General features: G+C 36.6%; 1 protein-coding gene across 1 annotated transcript; it reads right to left on the bottom strand.

The window, feature by feature from the left end:
* Nucleotides 1-6,000: 6,000 nt before the first annotated feature.
* LOC18437511 (Putative adipose-regulatory protein (Seipin)) lies at nucleotides 6,001-17,954 on the bottom strand. Its single transcript, XM_006847720.4, has 2 exons — nucleotides 15,821-17,954; nucleotides 6,001-6,788 (listed from the first exon to the last, which is right to left on the bottom strand). The coding sequence occupies exons 1-2, from the start codon at nucleotides 17,951-17,953 to the stop codon at nucleotides 6,267-6,269; spliced, it is 2,655 nt and encodes an 884-aa protein (XP_006847783.2). The 5' UTR covers nucleotide 17,954; the 3' UTR covers nucleotides 6,001-6,266.
* Between the last annotated feature and the right edge of the window lie 1,131 nt (nucleotides 17,955-19,085).

The raw sequence follows: 19,085 nt of genomic DNA, 5'->3' as shown, positions 1-19,085 counted from the left end.
TCTGGTTGTGATGAAAGGCAAGAAGATTAGACTGAATTTATGTGTTGTTTGGGAATACTATCATAGATAGAGCAACAACTTTCATATCTGTTAATGGTGATCCTGACTTGACTCAGTTGTGGCATATTCATTTGGGCCATATGGGTGAGAGAGCTTTGGTAGAACTTAGCAAACGACAATTGATAGATGACATGAAGAAGTGCAAGTTGGACTTCTATGAGCACTGTGTTTATGGTAAGCAGTGTAGGGTGCAATTTCACAGGTCAGAACACATCACAAAAGATATTATTGATTATATGCATTAAGATGTATGGGGCCCTGCATCAATTGTCTCAAAAGGTGGTTCCTTCATAGATGATTTCTTAAAGAAGGTGTGGATTTACACATTGAAGAAAAATGTAAATGTATTTAACATATTCAACCATTAGAAAGTTATGGTCAAAGACAGACTGGGAAGAAGGTCAAAATGCTTGAGGACTAATAATGGTGGAGAGTACACGTTCGCGGAACATATGAATTTTTACAATAACAAAGGAATTATTTGTCACTTCACCACTCCGAAGATGCTGCAACAGAATGGAGTTGTTGAGCGCATGAATATGACACTTCTAGAGAAGGCCCGTAACATGTTGAGTAATGTTGGTTTGTCAAAAGACTTTTGGGCAGAAGCGGTCAATACGGCGTGTTACCTCATCAACATGTCACCATCTATAACAATAGACTTCAAAACACTACAAGACGTATGGTCCGATAAACTTGTTCTTTATTCTCATTCATGAATTTTTTGTTGTCCTGCTTATGTTCATGCGAATGATGATAAGTTGAGTCTCATATCAAAGAAGTGTATTTTCCTTGATTATATGGATGGACTTAAGGGCTACAAAATATAGCGCCCAGATCCTAAGTCGCCTAAGTTTATTGTCAGTTGTGATGTTAAACTTGATGAGTCAGTCATGTTAAAACACATTAAAAAGGGTGCAGAAAAAGAAAACAGCAGCAGTAGTGATGCAGTTAAGGTGAAGTTGACAACTCCATAAAATACTTCAAAATATGTGTTAGAAATTCCCTGTGAAAGAGTGGGGGAAGATGTTGATCATGAGGAAGTTGTTGAGTCTACTCCACTTGGAGAAGAGCCTCAGCTTAGAAAGAGAAAGAAAATAAAAAAAGCCAGTGGTGTGATACGGTTTTGAGGACATGATGACTTATTTATTGGTTGCCACAAGCTAAGATCCATCCACTTGTAAAGAAGCTACACAGGATGGTGACAGTAGCAGGTGAAGTGAAGCCATGGATATAAAAATGGAATCCCTTTAAAAGAATCTTACTTGGGATCTCGTGAAGTTGCTTAAAGGCAAGAGAGTCATTGGATGTAAATCAGTTTATAAAACGAAAGATGGGTCACTTGAGACTAGTGGTGATCGGTTTAAGGCATGTTTGGTTGCAAAAGGTTATGGGCAGAAAGAAGCTGTTGACTATAATGAGATATCTCTTCAGTTGTAAAACATATTTCTATTAAGATATTGCTAGTTATGATGCTTTGTTTGATTTGGAGTTAGATCAGCTTGATGTCAAGACTGCATTCTTTCATAGAGATTAGAAGAACATATATATATATATATATATATATATATATATATATATATATAACTCAACCAGAAAGGTTTGTTATTAAAGGCAAGGAGGACGATGTCTGCAAGTTAAAGAAGTCATTGTATGACCTAAAGTAATCTCCTAAGCAATAATACAAGTGCTTTGATGTATTCATGATTGAACACAAGTATGTCAAAAGTAAGTATGAGAATTATGACATTTCCTTATTAATTTGTTAATGATTGTCTTGAATTATTGATCGCTATTTATGGGATTATTTTCCTTTAATTTAGGTTTCTTATTTATTTAAATAGAGCCTATTATTTAGGATTTAAGCTTATGGATAAATCCTACGTAGATTACGATGGGGCCTTAAGTTCACAAGTAGATAGAGATAAAATTAAGTTTCCCAACTTTATGGAAAAAAAAGAGGATTGGGTAATATAGAGAGAGAAAAGGATTCAAAAAAATGGAGAAAAACTTTTGGGGTTTTTTGTAGAGAGAAAATTATAAAGAAGAAGGCTTGGTGAGAGATTGAGACTCTGGTACTCTCAAGTAAGTTGCTTTGTAATTTTTTTTTTTTGATTTAGTGAAATACATAGATCGTCTTCACCTGTGGATGTAGTCTCAACTGTGATGAACCACTTAAATCCTGGTGTTATTTTTTCTGTTATTTATTTCTTGCTTTATTTTTGTTGCTTACTGCTTGTTTTTTTTGTTGATTCTTTTTTTTTCATATTTTATTTGCCAAAAATCAACATGTTTGGACTTTTGTGCATAATAAGTGGTATCATAGCATGGTTTGGATTTTTTAGTATGACAATAAAGGTTTCAAATGCAAGGTTCGAGATGGACAAATTTGATGGCAAACACTATTTTTCACCAAGAATGGTGAATGAAGGTGATTTTAATATCAATGTGAAGATTGTTGGATTTAGTGTTATCCAAAATCATCCACATAAGTAAATGTCATATTATGTGGGATTGGGATATTATCATATTATGTGGAATTGAGATATTATTATATAATGTGGGATTGATGAATTTTCTTATTATGTGAGATTGATATTTGATAAGTTTCATAAATGAAATACAAATCGAAAAAGAATTAAGACTCTTGGATATATCTTTTGGTCTTTTGAGGTATATGTAACATCAATAGGAAGTTTCCTATTTAGTGTCAATTCCTAACCTTATATATATGGGATGAAAATTTTGAGAATTTTGTACCTTATTTGGGTCACCATATGGGAAAGGTGGTTTCATCTAGAGAGAAAGGGGGGCAGGGCCTTATGTGCATAAGATGTAATGTTTCCTTTTAGAGAGAAGAAAGATTCATATGGATAAAAACATTGTGATGATGTCTCTTGTGGACTCTGAACATTGAGAGGCTTATTTCTTGTAGAGAAGTAGTTCCCATTGAGATTTTGGGTGGTTTCTTCAAATATTCAAGAGATATATACAAGAGTTCTAATCTTTTTCGGATTTCTATTTCATTTATGAAACTTATCAAATATCAATATCAATATCAATCTCACATAATAAAGAAATATCTCAATCCTACATAATATGAGAATATCTCAATCCCATATAATATGAGATTTTCTTATGTGGGTAACTTTTTATAGCATCAAATCCAACAAAGAAGAGAGCTGAATTGCTCCCTTGTGGAGTCGCCAAAGTGTTCGGGTAATTTTAAGCTAAAATGTGTGAAGAACATAAAACAAACTCAAAAGTACTTCAACAATCACTTTGTCAACGTATCCTTGAATAGAGCTTTATTTTATTTCTAGGAATCAACCAATTCCAAGGTATACATGGATGCCTTGTTAATTACATCCCTTGTCCCATACAATAGCAATGTCAAAAACCCCTATTTAATAAGTCACAGATGAATTCATCAAGCTAAGAAATATGCAAGAATTAGTGAGTGAGTCTTATTAATGCAGCGACTTGTATGAACTCGTTCATATACATACAATGGAAAACACTGACAAATATTTTAATATGACTGCTATCTCTCAATGATTGTATTACTGCGCACTCTTCTCTCCTCTTTGCTTTGTCCTTTATTGAGTTATTTATAATTGTCGAACACTTCGATTAGTGGCTCTTGATCGTACCCAAAAATTGAGATATAGTGCTTGTAATGGCCCACGTGTCTATCTCTGATTATGACATGTAGTTCTGCATGATTGTTTATGAATTCTACAGTCTTCGCCACTTCTTAAACATGTGTCTCACCTTTATCATAGCACGTAATTCTAAAAAGATAGTGTCTTCTGGCCAGAGTGACTTGGATGAAAGGCCTTATCCTTTCTACAAGTTTAACGTAAGTAATATTTTGAAATGTATTTACAAAATCTTTGGACGTCCAGGTTTTACAAGATGTGGGTAACACTCCTGGAGTATCTTTTCAATAATAATCTTTGAAGGTAGATTATATTTGTATTGAAACGTGTGAAATGGAATAACTAGAGTTTTTTGCATATCCACCAGAGCATTTGCGGAACGAGGGGTAGATTCACCAGAGAGTCTTGTAATTGTCGCAAATTCACTAGAGAGTCTTGTAAGGGGGCAAATTAGGGTTAATACACATCTTTGGAACTATACTCATACTAGGGGGGGTCATATATCAGATGTCATCCCAGGAACTTTATGAATGCTCATGACCTCAACCCCTTAGTCCGGATGTAGAATCCATCATGCGTAATCTAAATAAGAGTGTAATAAGAGATAAGGCCTTCTCAAGGATATATTAAGTCAAAGTTAGGATAAACAAAAATTATACCCAAATATTAAGGCACTCCTACACATGGAGTATTTCTTTAATATGCTCAATATTTTTTAATATTCATTACCCTACAAATTTTTTTTAACGAGTATTTTTTGTCATTAGGACGGATAAAATTGATATTTTTATAAGCAAGCACTGACATTCTATAATAGTTAAAAACAATTAATGCTTTATATAGGTAATTTCACACTTTATATAGATGATGTCATTCTCCACTATAATTAATTAATGCTTTTCTTTTTATCATGAATCTCGACTTGATCCTTAATTAATGACTTAAAATACCCCTAAACAAAAAGCCACTACATTTTAAGCTGTCCAAAAATATTGAATAAATTAAAAAAATACTCCGTATACAGCAGTATCCTGACAAAACCCTTCACATATTTAGGTGATTGCTATTTCTGTTTCTTAATTACTATGTAGTTTCTTGTTACTTTATTGTTTTAATTTTGGATATAGATTTCATGTATCTTATATATGTGAGGCTCGAGTTTGATTTGTTGTCTTTATTGTTTAAAGACTTTAGGTTGTTTTGCGATTTGATTTTGTTTTGTTGCATCCTGCAATATATACTGGAGTTGTTGGATTGATTTGTTACTTGCTTTGTTGTTTCAAGACTTCAGGTTGTTTTGTGACATGATAATGTTTTGTTGTATCCTACACTACATACATACTTGAGTAATTGAAGTATCGATAAATAGGCCCTTGTATTCGGTTAAATTCGTCTGTGTTTAGTGTGTTCGGATTTTTTCTTTTTCCCCTTAGAAAAATGTTTTATTTATTCATGGAAAAGTTTATATAGAGCCGAGGCTCTAAACAATTAAATTTGAACCTACCTCCAAAAATGTACTAGAAGAACTTGTTTTGATGCCCAAATATCATCTCGACATCAAGATGCATACGCATGAAAAAAAAATGGATTTCAAGTTTTGAAAATAATGTATTTTGTAACACATTTTTGGACCGTCAATTTTCAAGATTTTCAAATTTTCATAGATCTACTATTTTTTAAGTTTAAAACTTTATAAATAAAGATGAAAATATATTTTAAGACTATCACAGATATTTTTAGTATGGAAACTACATTTCTCGATACTATTTGAAGGTAGGCTCTAATTTGATTGTTTAAAGCTTAGGCTCTATACAAAACGCACCCTTTATTCATTTATGCGATATCCAACGCAAACCCCCAATAAGAACTAGAAAAACCTAGGTGTTCGCATATGCGGCCTGCTTCTGCCGCCTTACCATGCATAGTGATCCTAATCCGACCTCGTGGAAATCTCGCTCAGAACCTATTACATAAGAAATTCAGACTAACTGTCTAGTTTTACAATTTTTAATAAATAACTAGAATTAAACAGTGTTATCTTAAGAAATAGAAGTATTTTAAGACTACTAATATTTTGTAAAAATTTATTAAACAATTCAGTCCTCAAAATGTCGGGATTGCTTCCAACCTTTTGGGACCTTGATCTGCTAACAAGGACAATCAACATCCAAAAATTTTGAAATCGATGTCCCTTGAAGATCTCTCTCAAAGAGTGTTGGAGTAGATTCCAAAGCGGAATCAGCATCTAGATTGAGTGATCCTGATAGCTATGGTCTGATTTGAAAGGAAAATAGCTACCTCTCCTCAAACAAGAACCTCAAGGGAAAGTTTTCATCTCTACTGTTATACATGTATACAAGTTAGAGCACCATACCTGAGGACTGAACAAATTTCTCATTCGAATGTTCAGACAACCTTGATGGACTACACATTGTGCAAGGTGCCAATCTACGGAACGGGTGCAATCTAACATAGCATGCCACTACTCGCCCTTGTCCAAGTCTACAATTACTTTTAAACCTTGGCATACCAATTCCAATTGCGTTACTGCACATCCCTGGTCTTGGAATTCTCTTTAACGGCACCACTTCTATTAACAGAATTAACCCCACCTCCGGTATTAGCCGAACAATTTCGGGGCCTTGGACTAGGAAATATAAGATGTCTACAGCAAACAAGAATCGCTAGTACTTGCATGACAAAAATCCCAGTGCTAACCCATATAAATATAGTAATTTTCCAACTCGATATGATTCTTTTAAGTAGAGGAAGTTCAGATTCTAACAGCATATCAGCAGCATAAATTTCAGGTATACCAGCACCATGTTCGTATCCAGCTCGCTGTTCAAGGGTGACTCGTATACACGCAGTGGGATTGTATCCCTCGGTGAATCCCTCCATCTTCAATTGGAGGGTTTGGGACTCCATGGCATAGCCAGCAATAAGAGAAGCACTATTCAGGATGATCTTAGCATTGTGGATCATTGGGCTCTTAAACCGCAGCATGCATGGTTGGCTTGAACGAGAAATGACTGTACCATCTTTAGAGATGAATTCTGCTGCAACCTGAATATCCAAAAGTATCTTAAATACAAACCTAATTATTGCTATAGAAACATAAATACAAGGACCAATTGTTGATATCTTTGAGAACATATGCCTATTATCCTAGTGAAGGGACATCTCGGTATTGCTCCAACAATAACTAGGATCAAGAAAGAAACAAGAAGACAAGAATTTCCGTAAATATGGTGACCAGTTGACAATTGAAAGTCACAAATCTGTGATGTATTTTGCACGTACATTTAAATAACAAAAACCCAATTTTCAGGCTTTTTTATGAAAGGGAAAATTGCAATGGTATTTATACCTAAATATGCAGAGCTCTCTGCAAGGATATAGAGAATGAGTGCCAATAGCTAAACAGAAGAAATATCATCCCGTGAATTGATATGTAAAACAGAGATATACAAGAGGTCATGACTGCAGTTAAATTATGGGATCAGGGATACAAAAAGCTAAACATGAAAATAGTATCCTAACATATTACAGTTAGCTCAAACTCTAATTTTCTTTAATGGTATGAAGAGAACTATCCTAGGTTAATTAATTGAGTGCAAGTCATAAATTTGTCATTTACTTGGCCTCTTTGTAACCCTTTCAAGACACGATTTGGGGTTAGCATACTTTGGTGGTGCTACGGGCGGTATACTTTGAATGAGCGTAGAATGATACCATGGTGCTATAGGTTGCACGCTTTTTTAATTTGGATTTCAATTTGAAATGGTAGTGGTTTTTTTCTCTCTCACTATTTTATTTTATTTTGGAAATTTACTCTAATATGATTTGTAGATCTGGATTAACATTTTGGAAGGCCAAGTGGAGAGAAAATGATGTTTCCCCTTTCTTTGCAAAGCTAGCATGAGATGTCTGGGGACTGCACCCATTACATGAAACTTCAAAAATGCATATACAATAGGCTCGTGATGGTAGTCCAACTAGGAGTACAATAATTGTAGCATTATCCATTCATATGTTCTCACCGTGATCCACTCATATACATTGAGAAGACGAACTTGTTAATTCCCTTTTCCTTTCAAAACCTATTGAATGTAATGTGACTTGATGATTTTACTTGTTCACATTACCTTCTTTTTTTCTTTTTTTTTTACCCCTCTCTCTCTCTCTCTCATGCCATTTAAGGGCATTCTTGGGGTTGTAGCATCTGCTGAGATGGTACAGGAGAAAGCATAGCACTATGTTGTGATGCTATGGAGTGTAGCACTCTGGTTTGGTGCTACCATTTGAAAATGTTTGTTGTACATGACACGATAAATTCGACTAAATGTCCGGCGCTAATATAAGTTACTTACTCTCCTAGTAGCGAAGGAAAAGGGCTGGGTTTTTTTCGTAGCGTAGTAATAGTGGGCGGGTCTCATGAGATTTATGCCGACTGTCGGAATCAAACGAAGGAAGGTCGAAGGACCATTCGATTCATTAAGGGGCATAGATCTAGGCCTATTTGTTCAGTCAATCACCAAAGGGGGGGCGGGGCCGGGGGCAGGGGGCTATGGATGTGACGAGACCTCCCAGCCTCGATTCTTTTGCATAGTCCATGAGCCAGCTGCAGGCAGCAGAGCTGTGGGGCATAGCGGCACCCTCGCCTGGCGCCATTCCCGGACCTAGCAACAGACGAGCGGGAAGGGCCAGAATTCAGACTGGACCAGACTCTTCTTTGTTTGAGCTTTTGATTGGCAACTTTTGAATTTGTATTTGAAATAGATTATGAGCTTAAGCAAGCCCTCTTTTTCTTTTGAGTTCTCAATAGACAAGAATCCTAGATCTAGGTTTGCTTTCCATGTGTCCAAGGGGTTGAGGGCGTTCTCTTTTTCCATCCTCCAGTGAGAAATCTAGATCTTGCTTTTTGATAAGGAGAAGTGTTGTATCTCCTCATATTTCCATGGTGGTGCTGATATCCTCCCCTTTTTTAATCTGTAATAGATATCTCCAAAACCCAAAACAGTTTGGGCACTCTCTTGCATTCGATAGTTTGTTTGATCAAAATCAAATATTCATTCCTTAGTCAACTTACATTGGTAATTTTTACTGATCTAGAGAAAGCTTATGATAGAGTGCCTGAAATTTGATTTGGTGGGTGTTGGAAAAGACATGTCTCTAGACACTACATCGACTTGGTGAGAGAAATGTACAAGTGCTAACTAGTGTACGAACAACTAATGGAGAGACGAATGAGTTTTCAGTGACACTAGGTCTACATCAAGGGTCAGCATTGAGCTCGTACCTCTTTGTCTTAGGTATGGACGACTTAACTAGGCACCTACAGGTTGAAGTACCGTGGTGCATGGTGTTCGCAAATGACATAGTTTTGATTGATAAAACCTGAAACAGCGTCAGCACAAAGTTGGAACTTTGGAGGAATTCTCTAGAATAGTTAGAACTTTGCAAGAATGCACTAGAATCCAATGGTTTTAAAATTAGTCAGACTAAGACAGAATATATGGAGTGCAAGTTAGTAATAATAGGAGTAGAGACGAGGAAGTAGTCAAGATTGACAGTCAGGAAATATAAAAAAGACCGCACTTTCGATATCTTGGATCGATAATCCAGGAAAATAGAAAAATCGAGGAAGATGTCGCACACAAAATTAGAGCTGGGTGGATGAAGTGGATATATGTAACTAAAATTTTATGTGATCATCACATAACAATGAGGTTGAAGGACAAGTTCTAAAGGGCAAGTTCTATAGGACAACAATGAGACCAGCTTTGTTCTATGGGGCAGAATGTTGGGCGGATAAAAAACAATATACCCAAAGAATGAGTGTAGCGGAGATGAGGATGTTGAGATGGATGAGTGGCAAGACAAGAAAGAGATAGAATCTGAAATGAATCTATTCGAGAGAATTTAGGTGTGGCACCAATAGGCGATAAAATGAGAAAGAGTAGCCTTAAGTGGGCTGGCCATGTATGGCGACGACCGAGTACAACATCTGTTAGGAGGTGCGAGTTAGTTCAAGTGGAAAGACTGAAAAGGGCAAAGAGTAGGCCTAAAAAGACATAGTTGGAAGTAGTCCGAAAAGTTATGGGGACTTATGGCCTCACTGAGGACATGACTTTTAATAGAGTTGAATGGAGAACCAAGATTCATGTAGCCAACCCCAATTATATGGAAAAAGGCTAAAATGAAGATGATGATGAGTCAACTGACATTGGTAAATCTGAACCAACTGGAATATCCACATATGGTCCACCACATTTAATTGTCTTTCTTCTTTTGTAGCATTGTCCATGGAAACTGGTTTTCCAATGGCTATTGCAATTCGACCAATGAGATAGGAGACAAACGGCATGATGGAAGATTTGGTTGTTGAACCAGTTGTGAATCAAATGAGTTTTGGGATTCCTAGCAGAGTCCCCTCCAGCCTTTGAGATGAAGAAATCAGTCATAACAGAACCAAAAGCTGCCATTTGTAACCTTGACTAAGTCTTCACAAGTCTGAAATTTAATGTGTGAATTCCTATTAGTGATGACTTGAAAGACAACCCATTATCTTTCAAATTTGTTCGATCTTTAGCACCAAAAACTCCTTTGAGGTCTTAAAAAAAAAACCCAACTAAACAATTCTTGAATTCATCTCTTGTTTGCTGTGATTCCTCTTCTAGGATTACCTTTGGTTTGCCATTAACATACTCCAAGGAAGGGTAGGTTTTCTGCAGGACGATCAATGGGATGCATGCAGATGTGCTAACAATGAAGAAGGATCTTAATTTGTTCAACTCAATGGTTTAAAAAGCGGACCGGTGACCTGGATCGGGCACCTCAAAAACCGATCCGGATATGCGAATCGACGATCCAGATCGGGAATCGGCTGAATCGGTAGGATTAAAGCTTCAAAAAAATTCGAAAAAATTATTAAAATTCATTATAAATGTTGTTTTTAAGGAATCCAATAAAAAATGAGGGTACTACATTATTAACTTTCATTTTTTTTATCAATTTGTGAATATTGAGATGTTCTTTCCCTGTATAAACTTATTTTAACTATTAAATTTGCATCACATAAAAGAAAAATCATAAAATTATCATGGATAAAATATATAATTATATATGGACTATTATAAAGAGTAGACTAATCAATGAAAGAATGGCCATTAAAATCTCGTTTTGGCGAAAAACCCTAACCCGCTAAAAAAACCCAAACTATTACAGCTTAAATAACTATAATCCAAAATTATTACAACCTCACTAATTATAATATTATATACTGAAATTACAATTATTAGTTTACATTTTATAATTATTTTATTAGACAAATAATAACAAATTAAAAATATTTTATAATATTATCTAATTTAAAATGTATTATTGACAACTGTAAGAAAAATAGTACATTACATGATTTCTAATGTAAAAATTCATAAATAAAATAAAAGATTTGGTTATCAATGTAAAAATTAATAAAATGCGTACAAATTTTGGAAATAACACTTCAATTTTTCAAAAATTTATTTTTTTAGGTTTCTATAATAAATTTAGTACAAGAGATTGTTAGTAGAAAGATGGAGATTTCAAATAGAATAAACTTTTTATTTTTATTTTTTTTATACCTTTCATATTATTTACAAAAATAATTATACCACTATATACAACAAAAATTAACTTTTATATAAAAAATTAATTTTTTTATTTTTTCATTTTTTTATGTCTTTTATATTATTTACAAAAATATTTATATTTATACCAACCACTATATACACAACAAAAATATTTATATTTATACCAACCACTATATATACAACAAAAATACAACACATGCCCGAGGGGATTCGAATACAACAAAAAAATTTATATTTATATTAACCACTGTATACACAACAAAAATGCAACACATGCCCAAGGGGATTCGAATGCAACACATGCCCAAGGGGATGCCCAAGGGGATTCGACCTTGGGACCTCAAGTAAAAAAATCAAAGTCATAACCATCAAGCCATCTAACTACGTGTGATTATAAATTGCTGATTAATAGACTATATTTACATTTCGTTTTCATTTAATGATGTTTGGGAATTATCCCACATCGAAAGATGGGTATTCAACTTTGGTATATAAATACCTATGCAATATGAAATATAAAATGTGTGTAAAAATACCTGTGCGCGTGTGAGTGTGCGTGGGGCACGCTCGCACGTGCGCTTGGACACACGTGTGCGCGTGTGAGTGTGCGTGGGGCACGCTTGCACGTGCATGTCATGCGTTACGTGTGTGAACCGGGCTGAACACGTGTGAGTGCGTAGCGCACGCTTGCACATGCGCTTGGACACACGTGTGCACGTGCGAGTGTGCGTGGGGCACGCTCGCACGTGGGCTTGGACACACGTGTGCGCGTGAGTGTACGTGGGGCACGCTCGCACGTGCGTGTCATGTGTTACGTGTGTGAACCGGGCTGAACACGTGTGAGTGCGTGGGGCACGCTCGCACATGCGCTTGGACACACGTGTGCACGTGCGAGTGTGCGTGGGGCACGCTCGCATGTGCGCTTAAGCACACGTGTGCACGTGTGAGTGTGCGTGGGGCACGCTCGCACGTGCGTGTCATGCTTTACGTGGCTGAACCGGATAGAACCGAATGGGAACCGGCGGTTCCACTCAAGAACCGGGCGGTTCCCGGTTTTTGGTTGGAACCGCCACGGGCACGCGTGTTTCCGAGGCGAACCGGACGAGTTCGGTTCGACTTGCTGTTTTTTAAAACACTGGTTCAACTGATTCAACTGTTCATGTTGATCCTTCTTCTCTTTGTTCATGGCACCAGCCATGTCATTGAAATAGTTGACAATAGGGAGGGAGGGGGAAATGGTTGTTAGGGTGGTAATAACGAAATGAGTGGAGCAGGGAAGTCTCCAATATTTGAGGATCTGTCCAGCCTCTGATGATGCTTGCTTAGCTTCGATATAATCATGATGTAATGCCATGCCTATAAATTTAGAATTTACACCATAATACCAAGCTCACTAGGGGAAAAAGTCAACATCTAAAAATGTCCTTTTCAAGAATCAATGACCATAATAACAATCTCCAAAAGCCTTCGACACTTGAGAGAATACCTGAGCTTCTGTCTAGTCTCTGATAATGCTTGCTTCATTAGCATCTACGGATTAGCTTCACCAAAAGCATGTCATATTGTCATGCCAATAAATTGAGAATCTACACCATAAATAAAACTTGCTAGGTGATAAAGACACCTCAGTGTGTTCAGTGTCCTTTTCAAGTGTCAATGACCTCAACAACAATCTCATAAAGCCTTTGACAATAGAGAGAAAACACGTGTGAGTGCGTGGGGCACGCTCGTACATGCGCTTGGACACACGTGTGCACGTGCGAATGCGCGTGGGGCACGTTCGTGCGTGCGCTTGGACACACGTGTGCGCGTGTGAGTGTGCGTGGGGCACGCTTGCACGTGCGTGTCATACGTTACGTGTGTGAACCGGGCTGAACACGTGTGAGTGCATGGGGCACGCTCGTACATGCGCTTGGACACACGTGTGCACGTGCGAGTGTGCGTGGGGCACGCTCGCACGTGCGCTTAAACACACGTGTGCACGTGTGAGTGTACGTGGGGCACGCTCGCACGTGCGTGTCATGCGTTACGTGGCTGAACCGGGCTGAACCGGATAGAACCGAATGGGAACCGGCGGTTCCACTCTAGAACCGGGCGGTTCCTGGTTTTTGGTTGGAACCGGCACGGGCACGCGTGTTTCCAAGTCGAACCGGGCGAGTCCGGTTTGACTCGCCGTTTTTTAAAAAACTGGTTCAACTGATTCAACTGTTCATGTTGATCCTTCTTCTCATTGTTCATGGCACCAGCCATGTCATTGAAATAGTTGACAATAGGGAGGGAGGGGGAAATGGTTGTTAGGGTGGGAAGTCTCCAATATTTGAGGATCTGTCCAGCCTCTGATGATGCTTGCTTAGCTTCGATATAATCATGATGTAATGCCATGCCTATAAATTTAGAATTTACACCATAATACCAAGCTCACTAGGGGAAAAAGTCAACATCTAAAAATGTCCTTTTCAAGAATCAATGACCATAATAACAATCTCCAAAATCCTTCGACACTTGAGAGAATACCTGAGCTTCTGTCTAGTCTCTGATAATGCTTGCTTCATTAGCATCTACGGATTAGCTTCACCAAAAGCATGTCATATTGTCATGCCAATAAATTGAGAATCTACACCATAAATAAAACTTGCTAGGTGAGAAAGACACCTCAGTGTGTTCAGTGTTCTTTTCAAGTGTCAATGACCTCAACAACAACCTTTGACAAGAGAGAAAACATTAATGCGGAAAAAGTCTGCAATTGCAACAGATATGCATGCTGCACTTATCCTAGCCAGGCTAAGACATGCCCTCTATCGCAATCAAATGGTCCGCCATGCCAGCTTGACCATTTAGTATTTCTAAATAATTTAAGTAATGGAATTGCATATAGAAAGCCATTCCATTTTATTAAAAAATAGCTTTTAAGATTTCTCTTAAATTTTCTCTTTCCCTTTTCTCCATATCTTTAAAAAATTTATTTTATTTTTCTTAAATCCCTTAAAAAGGAACACTAATAAGTGGAAAAACCTCTAAAATTTTGCCAGACTCTAGTGGAGTTTGCTATGGCAGGACAATGATGACCCTTGGAACATTAGGAACAAGGGAAAATAAAAAGTTCTGGTATGTTCTATTACAGCTAAAAAACCAGCAAAAGTGAGCACCTTGGCGTGTTCTGCTCTCAAAACCATTCTCAACTGTAGACATGGAAACTCCTGGTATGCTCTATTACAGCTAAAGAAACCAGCAAAAGTGAGCACCTGGGCATGTTCTGCTCTCAAAACTATTCTCAACTGTAGACATGGAAACTCCTGCTTCTAATGTTTCTCACTCAAACGTTGACCACACACGGATCCCCTGTCAACTAGAAAATGCTTTCTACCATGCCGGATAATTCTTCTAGGAACACAAAAGAAGTCCAGTATTTGTAATTTTTTCGACATTAGGGCAGTGGTGTTTGCTTTCCATTGGTTTACCCACTATAGGGTAGTCCTACAGAAACCGACATACAAATAAAGAAGACTCCAGCTCACAATTATTGCCATTGCCTTCACCATATGTAATAGATCTCCATATAGATCTCATATTGTATGTCTTTGGTTCTAACTTCTAAAGAATGCAGTGGAATGCAGAGGACATTCTAGCAGTTTGAGTTCCTTCAGAAGTTGACTAATGCTGCAGTAGAAGTCGCCCAGATACTGACCTTGCTCTACTTCATAACTCTGCAACACTGGTTCCATTATTTCAAATGTAATTCTTATTGCCAATTTATAAACATCTGTAATGTTGATCATGTGATGCTCTCCAAAAATTAGTCCAAAGAAAACTAGTGATGTTTTCGACTTTGCAAAACTTAAAAAAAAAGCATATCTGTAGCTGGGTGTGAGTGAGTGAATGAATGGCGCTTGATTCTAGCAAAAATCAGGTATGCTATAGCACCTGACACATTAGTTATATCCATCAAAAAGTAAACCAGCTGTTTGGGTTATCCACAGACCAAGTCTAGTATAAGAAGGATGTGACAATGTTGCAACAAACCATGTGTTTCCTACTTTTCATCTTTTTTGAGCGTCCAGCAGATGTGAATCAATATTCTACATAAGCATACATTAATGTTTCAAAAAAGTTACATCAATGACCATGCTCCAGGGTCCTTTCCATTTCGCTTTATTTTATTTTTTTTCTGGGGAGACCCTCTTTAGTCTAGAACATGATTCCTCAATTGATAGAAATCACCTTAAGGAACATTTCCTTGCATACTACCCAGTAATTATAGGCAAAGTGCCAAGTTCAAGTCACAAGGAGCAAAATTACCCAAATTTAACAAAACCCAAGGGCAACCAACCATCATCTTCCATGAGATTAAGACAGATTCTGTCATATGAAAACCCAAAAAGCAAAGACAAACACAAACCAATAAATATTAAATTGAAAGAAGCATCACAAAAAGCTAGAGTCGAGTACGCAATAAGACAATACCTGGAAGACTCCAAGTTTCCTGTTGTAATCTGATTCTGGCAAAGTTAACGAGATAGTGAGCTGCAATTTATGGTTGGCTGGGATAAGTCTTTGTCCTGTACACTTTACAGGCTTCAACTTTTCTCTATATTTCTCATAAGGAGCGCTCACACAACAGGATTTAATTGGCGATATCGCAACCGGACTGGACATCGTATAATCAAAATTCAAGGTCTCTGTCATCTGAATTGGTTTCTCCACAATATTTTGCATCACAATCCCCCCCATGAAAAAGGCCATAAGAAAAAGAAGAATCAGGATAGACCCAACATAGGATGACCAGAAACAACCCCATCCAATCCTCTTCACCAATTTAGCAATTGATAGTTCTTCCCAAAAATTCCCTTGAACAAACATACCAACCCGATCAGGTAGGAAGGTGTAAACTTTAGACAAGATGCTATTTGTGCTTTCCCTTGCAAGGATTACAATTTGGAATGGGTGGATGACACATTTTAAAGAGGTTTGAAGCAACCAAATTGGAAAACATATAAATTTAACAAATAAACCTAACTGAAATTCAATGGATTTAAGTATGAATCTAGCAACCCAAACCAAAAAATCTCCAATTGAAGCTACAGAATACCTCCTACTCAATCCTACATTATCTTCAGTATCGACAACCCCTTCAGAAACCACCGTGCCCAAACAACTGGACGCCAAAGAATCAACTACTGCTAAGCCTTTCTCAGATTCCCTTTCCTCAAATGGACCCTTAGAAATACCACATAACTCATTGTTACCACTAATTACGACACTACTTCTGCTATGATTTAAACCCAATCTAGATTTAAGAGGCAAAGAATCAATGCTTCTTATGCCTTCATGAGATTCATTTCTCTTGAGGAAAAGTATAGATGAAACATTTAATTTATCATCTTTCCTTCTACTGACACTATCACCACTGCCCACAATTGAACTGAATGCAGAAGAAGGTTGGACACCAACCCCACGACCTTCCACAGTCAATAAAGAAACCCCACCTGAACCATCACTAGTGCTACTGATTCGACCACTTCTGCCATTAATTTCTCCCGAACTTAGACCAGAAGTCAGAGAATCAGTTCCTTTCAAATCATCATCCATTTCACTTGTTGAATGCGAAACCCTAGATTTATCAGGGAAGCAATCATTTTTAAAACTGATTTGACTTTGACCCAACATAGAAGCTGAAGAATTTAGAAAATCTCCATCAAACTCATTTTTCATAGATGAAGCAGAAGAAATCTCATGTAAATGGTCCCTTCTATTGACATTCAAATTTAACTTCTCTGCGTCATACTCATTTCTCACAATTGAAACCGCGAAATTTATTCCCATGTTATCACTATCATTGCCAGAGTTAACCAAACTTAAATTCTCCTTCTCACATTCATTTCTAGCAATTGATACTCCCAAATTTTTGTCTTTAAAGCCATCTATGTTACTGAATCCATCAGAAGTAGAGCTACGGGACAATGAATCGCACCTTTGATATTCAATTTTAGGATCAAATATGTAATTCAGGGATCTTTTCTTTCTTCTCTTAAAAAGCTGGCGGCTTTCTGCAACAGAAGATGAATCAAGGGTTTGATTGCTCTGCGACTTCTCTTCCAAACTTTCAAGCACAGAAATATCACCCTCCTCTGAAAAATCACCAGTTGGATCTCTGCCCAACCTTTCTTGATAAGATGGCCGAAATTCATCAAGAGCATCAAAAAAACGCATATTCCTCCTCTTAAATAACTGGTTAATTTCAGTGACAGAAGATGATTCTAGGCCTCCATCGCGCTGCAACTTCTCTCTCAAACCTTCAAAAATCTCTCCCTTCTCTACAAAATGGACATCAGGTTCATCATAAGCCAGAGGTTCATCAAAAGCATCAAAGAAATCGATGTTTTTCATTCTACTACAGAGTTCGCTTGTTTCTCCAGCATTATAGAATTCTAGGGTTTGATCGTGCCGAGAATTCTCACTCCAACCTTTGGGGACAGAATTCTCTCTGTTCTCTGAGAAATAAGAGTCAAATCCATTAGAAGAATCCTTAGAAGAAGCTGGAAATATGTCAAGAGCATCGAAGAAACGATCGGAGCTCTTTATCATCGTCATCATCATCCATGAGCTGGAAACGATCGAGAACTAAAACACAGAGGGGCAAGGAGCAAGAATTTGTAGGTGCGCTCATCTTACGCCATTGAATGGCTCAAATGTGTTCGATTACATCAAGGCAGGCATGGGATGTGGTTTGCATGAGGTTGCGCTATTCAACAATCAAAGCTCAAATTTTATGATGGTATATAATTTTTATGTAAAATGTTATTAGGATTATCTCAAAATTTATTTTTATATCTAATTATAAAATTAATCTATCTTTATATCTGATTATAAAATTTTTAATTTCAAAAATCATTAAAATCAAGTAGATCAACGTATGAAAATCTTGAAAATGAACTGTGTAGATAATATGTTGTAAAATAAACTATTTTTAAGATTTAAAATCTTTTTATTTTTCATGATCATATCTCGATATCTAGATAATTAATGAATGGGTTTTTCAACATTAAAACTACCTTTTCGGATCGATTTTTGAGGTGCATCCATAGTTCTACATTATAAGGTTGTATCCTTATATAAACTTTTTCTATTTTATTTTGATAGGGCTGCAGCCCTATAAAAATAAGTAAATCCTCACCTCATTACTCATTTAAAATTGTAAGTAGAAAAGCTTTACATCAATCATCTTCTTGAATATTATGGTTGTGAAAAAAAAATAGGATTTCTAAGCTCTAAAAATAATACATATTGTAACAAATTATCTAAACGCTCTATTTTGCTTTAAAAATAAATGCTCATAGATCCACAAAATTTGTACCACTTTGTAAGTTTCAAAATTTATTGTTTGTATTAGAAATTTATTTTAAAATCATCATAGAGATTTTCGTTGTCCGAGTACTTTCAATACAAGGATGTGATGTGAGGCTTTATTTTGTTTCCATAAAGCCTAGGCTTTATAGAAACCTCATCCTTTATTAAAAGAAATAATTTTGTTGTAAAACATTTTTAGGATGGCCTCAAATTTTCATTTTTATTGCAAATTATAGAATTTTTTTTAAATCAAGTAGATCAATAAACATGTGAAAATCTTGAAAATGGGTGGTCCTAATAATGGGTTGCTAGATGCACTATTTTTAGGACTCAAAAATATTTTTTTTATATGTATATTTATACATCTTGATGTCGAGGTGAT

Source organism: Amborella trichopoda, chromosome 1 (assembly GCF_054954075.1).
Source record: "Amborella trichopoda isolate Santa Cruz 75 chromosome 1, AtrichopodaSantaCruz75HAP2 v2.0, whole genome shotgun sequence".
Taxonomy (NCBI): domain Eukaryota; kingdom Viridiplantae; phylum Streptophyta; class Magnoliopsida; order Amborellales; family Amborellaceae; genus Amborella; species Amborella trichopoda.
This window is presented reverse-complemented; position numbering and strand designations above follow the sequence as displayed.